General features: G+C 40.5%; 1 protein-coding gene across 1 annotated transcript; it reads left to right on the top strand.

The window, feature by feature from the left end:
- The first annotated feature begins 1,382 nt into the window (after positions 1 to 1,382).
- On the top strand, positions 1,383 to 3,181 carry LOC127603179 (NADH dehydrogenase [ubiquinone] iron-sulfur protein 6, mitochondrial-like). Its single transcript, XM_052069274.1, has 4 exons — positions 1,383 to 1,560; positions 1,738 to 1,791; positions 2,307 to 2,429; positions 3,043 to 3,181. The coding sequence occupies exons 1-4, from the start codon at positions 1,414 to 1,416 to the stop codon at positions 3,109 to 3,111; spliced, it is 393 nt and encodes a 130-aa protein (XP_051925234.1). The 5' UTR covers positions 1,383 to 1,413; the 3' UTR covers positions 3,112 to 3,181.
- Positions 3,182 to 4,248: the final 1,067 nt, after the last annotated feature.

The raw sequence follows: 4,248 nt of genomic DNA, 5'->3' as shown, positions 1-4,248 counted from the left end.
GTTTTGCATTACAAATATGACTGCTCTCAACTGTTTTGTGTATGTGTATGTGTGTGTGTTTCAAAGGGCGATACAAAAAAAATGCTTTTAGCTTTCAAAAAACAACATTAGGGAAGTGGAAAATCAGATAAAAGTGCATCTGCCAGATACTGGCCACAGTGCTCCCTAGGGTGAATCAATTTATCTTCAACAACAAGAAGTAACGATCAAAGGGCCGTGGTCACCAAACTATTTTATTGTTTCAGCAAAGTCTCAATCTTCAAAACTTTACATTTCAACCTTGTCTCTGCTTGTGTCTCGGATGCGTCTTGCAAAACACAAACAAGCGGCCTCTTCGACGCACGAAGAAACAATCTTTGCAGCGTCTTTTCAAGGCAGACTTTGTTTTCATTCCATTCGTGGGTTGGATGCAGGGAAGATGCTGACATTGTCCCAGCAAGGACGGTCCGCACGCTGCAGGCTGTATGTGGCTGATTCTTGCTGATGACTTCGGTACCGTGCTAAGACTGTACAAACATCGGTAGGAAGCAACTGCAGGTAAATAGTTCCAGGTTAACCGATTAATCTGGGTCATCTGTCGAGTCAAGGAGACTGCCAGTTGCTTCAAGAAGTGAGATGCCATTTGGTCCAGGTCTAAAACAATGTTAAGAAATTAGAAAAATATATTAAATGTATTCATGTTAAAATTTGACATTTAATAAATGTACAAATAATTCACGTAGTCCTCGGTTCACCACCCTATGGCAAATTTGTATTTAAAAATCTGCCATAAATATACACAAATGAAAAACCGTCAATACGGCGGCAAATGAACGTAGCTTTTTGTGCCGTTTTCTTACGATCCCGCGTAAACTAATTTAATAAGTAGCGGTTCATAATTTATCTTGAGGTATCTTGATGCAACTCCTGGGTTGAATCCGAATGTTTTGTGGACGTGTACCTAATAAAATGGCCGGAAAGTGTCCGACCTTGCCTGAGACGATCATTCGCGGACCAGACAGCTTACCAATTATCTGCGGGGTGGTATCAAACAAAATAACATGGAAATACCTTAAAGTCGCTCCTCGACAAATTAACCAGGGACAGAAGCCCGAGAATTTGGGTTTCGATCGCCACAACAACCGCGTTGCAGGGTAAACTCTGGAGTGTGTAGCTATTTCCGGGGTTGACGAAAAATGTTTACCCTGAGTTTTGTCTTATAGACATTTTCTTTGGCATTTCCTCGGTTAAAAAGAAATATATGATTTTGTAAGTAATATGCAACAATAGAAGCAGAAGATATTGCGGTGTGAATCAGATGTTTATGAAACATACAGACGTTTTGTGTCGAGTTGGACCTGTAAGACAAGATTTAGGGCCATCCATAATTATTAAATCACGCAGAGCATCTTGGGAAGCAAATTTGTTACAATCATGGCAGCCGCTGTGATGATTCGAGTGTTGTCCTTGAGTAAAACGACTAAGGCTTTAGTTTCTCCTTCGAGGCTTTCTACAGCGACTGTACAACGTTACAGCGTGGATGTTTCCAGCGCTGGTGAAGCAATTACACATACTGGACAGGTACGTTTACTGGACATTTGTAGTGTACAATTATTATCGGTGTGTTGTTTGTGATACTGGCTATCAAACGACATCGACGTTTCCGGTCAAAATTTGACACACAATTTCTGTCGTGACAAACGTCTTGAGGAAAATAAGTTGTTGTCGGTTTTTACATTTCAATTGTTTTGTACGCAGGTGTTTGATGCAAAAGACCCAAGGAGGGTCAGATTCGTTGGGAAACAGAAAGAGGTAAGCATACCACTCGGCGTATAATAGATTACTCTTATCATACTATGTATGCAGTGCAATGTTTTTACTGTCACTGGATTTTCGGAAATGCATAGTGCACTTGTTTTTGGTCGTTCGTTATTGTTGCTGTTTTTTTAATTCGGCGGCAGGCGTCAATTTTAGATCCAGAAAGTAAAAACTAATACACGGGTACGTCTAATCAAGCTCTGAAGTCGAAACAGCTGTGGCCAGAGCGAAGCTGTAGCAGCGGTTTTTACTTTCTGGACTTGGATTTGCAGCTTCACTTTTTAGGAGGCATGTTTAAATTTCGAAATCTATGTTGAAATGTAACTGTGCACTTGTGTGTTTTGATTTTTTTCCCCCCATATCTTTCTTAACACCCTGTAAACGTATAGCCCGTCATTCTGTCAACCATTGTGAATGTGGGAAAATGTTACATATTAAAAATAAAACAAATTTGCAATAAAAAAATTACAATGGAAAGTTGGATTCAATCTGAGAAATGTCTTTATTAGGTCAATAAGAACTGGGCCATCAAGTTGGTGGCTGAGGAAAGTGTGACTGACGTCGAGGCCCGTGTCGTATCCTGTGATGGCGGCGGTGGAGCACTCGGTCACCCCAAAGTCTATATTAACCTGGTAAGAATTTGAGAAAGCAAATAAAGAGGATGTGTTGAGCGACCTTTTTCATTACTCAAATGTACCATCAGGAAGTAACCCGTGTTGATGCTCTTTTCCATTGTTGAAATGTTTCAAAACATACAGACATTTACTGACTGGGCAAATATAGTCCTCACAATTGTGTATTTCCAAGAAACAACAGTTGTAATGTCTCTAAATTCAATCAAGCATATGTTGAACACAAGGTACTTGTTGGCAAGTGTGGGTGTGCACTCGCACAGTTTTTAAAATAAATTCCGCAGCTTTTATGAACGGCCTGGGAAGACATTTCATTTTGAAACTAGCCACAGAGGAACTCTTTTTCTAATGACTGGTGAGTATTCATGCCAGAGATTCTGGTTCTGTTTTGTTTCACTTTGGTCGGTGGCGTTGACATACACCTCTGCAATTAAATTATACACTCATTTCCTTTTTATCTATTTAATTGGGTAGAGAACCATTACTAGTTTTCTTCTAAGGATTTACATCCGGTATTTATGAAGTATAATCGTTTTCAAACGCGCAGCTCCTTAATAAATGCAAATGTGCGAGGTGTAACCATACTAATTATTGTTTTGGTGTCTCTTTTCAGGATAAAGACACAAAAGTGGGCACATGTGGCTACTGTGGATTACAATTCAAGCAGAAGCACCATCACTGAATTAGCTCTTGCCTCTTTGCTTCACTGTGTAACTTGCAGTTATAGTTAATAAATTATCATCTACATTCATGAAAGTGTTTTTATTTTCTCCCCTCTCCACGCTTGGTGGTATGGAAAGCCCTTTAAGCATTTATTCGGTGTGCACCTGATATCCAATTTAAAGTCCATGTATTAATTCTCCCTGTCCTCACTAGAATGATAATGTTGTGCTCTCGTTTAATGGGTGAACTATTGGTAACATGGACATTTATTCCCCACTTTGGCATTTTCTTGGTGGGGGGAAAAATTCCATGTTAAAGGTAAGTCAATGTTGTTACTTTTCACCACAATTTTTCTGAGTAATGCAGTTCACATAACCGGCCACCAGGTGTCAGCATTGCTCGTTATTTTGGGCCGTGCTGTCCGCCAGTGTTTCCCAACCTTGGTCGAGTCAAGGCAGACCTTGTTTTACGTTGGAGAAATTTCACGGTACAGTAACCGCCAACCAGAAGAGAAAATGTAACACAGCAAGTATTAGTGCTGAAATGATGAGATTGTGTTTCACTTACAAATGTACTCCGTGTGAAATATGAGCCGGTTTAATTAACCGCAAAGCCGATTTACTCGCGGGAAGCCGTGACCTTTTCAGTTACATGTATGGCAACAGGTGGATGGAGGATCATATCATTGTTTTGTCTCTCATACGTTTATAGATGTAGAAAGATGAAAAATCACGTATTTGTAATGTGTAAAAAAAAAATAATCATTTTTAGATGAATGCAACTGGGTAGTTTTCCCGCGGTAACCCGGTTGGGAATCACCACTGTGCAGTCTATCAAACTAAAGGTAATTTAATGGTTAGCCATTTATTGCTGGCACATTTTCTTCAATTCCACTTGGTATGTGGTATAAGCGTGTTTTCCGCTGGTTAACGGGCTCTGAAAAACTTTGTTTAGTTCTTGCCACCGCTCCGTTCAAACTGCAGGACATCAGGGGGCGAGAGACGAGACACAGCAGTGCGGAACAATGCGTGTTTGAAGAAGATCAAATCTATATTTCATCAAGCTTATTCTCCACAGACCTCTGCATGCCAAATTGGCCCACACTTGCACTCCAGACAGCACTAGTCTGCTCTGTCCCCAGTGATGCAGCCGGCGG

This window comes from Hippocampus zosterae, chromosome 7 (assembly GCF_025434085.1).
Source record: "Hippocampus zosterae strain Florida chromosome 7, ASM2543408v3, whole genome shotgun sequence".
Taxonomy (NCBI): Eukaryota; Metazoa; Chordata; class Actinopteri; order Syngnathiformes; family Syngnathidae; genus Hippocampus; species Hippocampus zosterae.
The sequence above is the reverse complement of the archived record's forward strand: the minus strand, read 5'-3'. Positions and strand labels throughout refer to the sequence as shown.

Coding starts and splice junctions, on each gene's coding strand:
- LOC127603179 (XM_052069274.1), top strand. CDS start 1,414: ATGGCAGCCGCTGTGATGATTCGAGTGTTGTCCTTGAGTAAAACGACT. Junction 1,561..1,737: donor CAATTACACATACTGGACAG/GTACGTTTACTG, acceptor TTTTGTACGCAG/GTGTTTGATGCAAAAGACCC. Junction 1,792..2,306: donor TCGTTGGGAAACAGAAAGAG/GTAAGCATACCA, acceptor TGTCTTTATTAG/GTCAATAAGAACTGGGCCAT.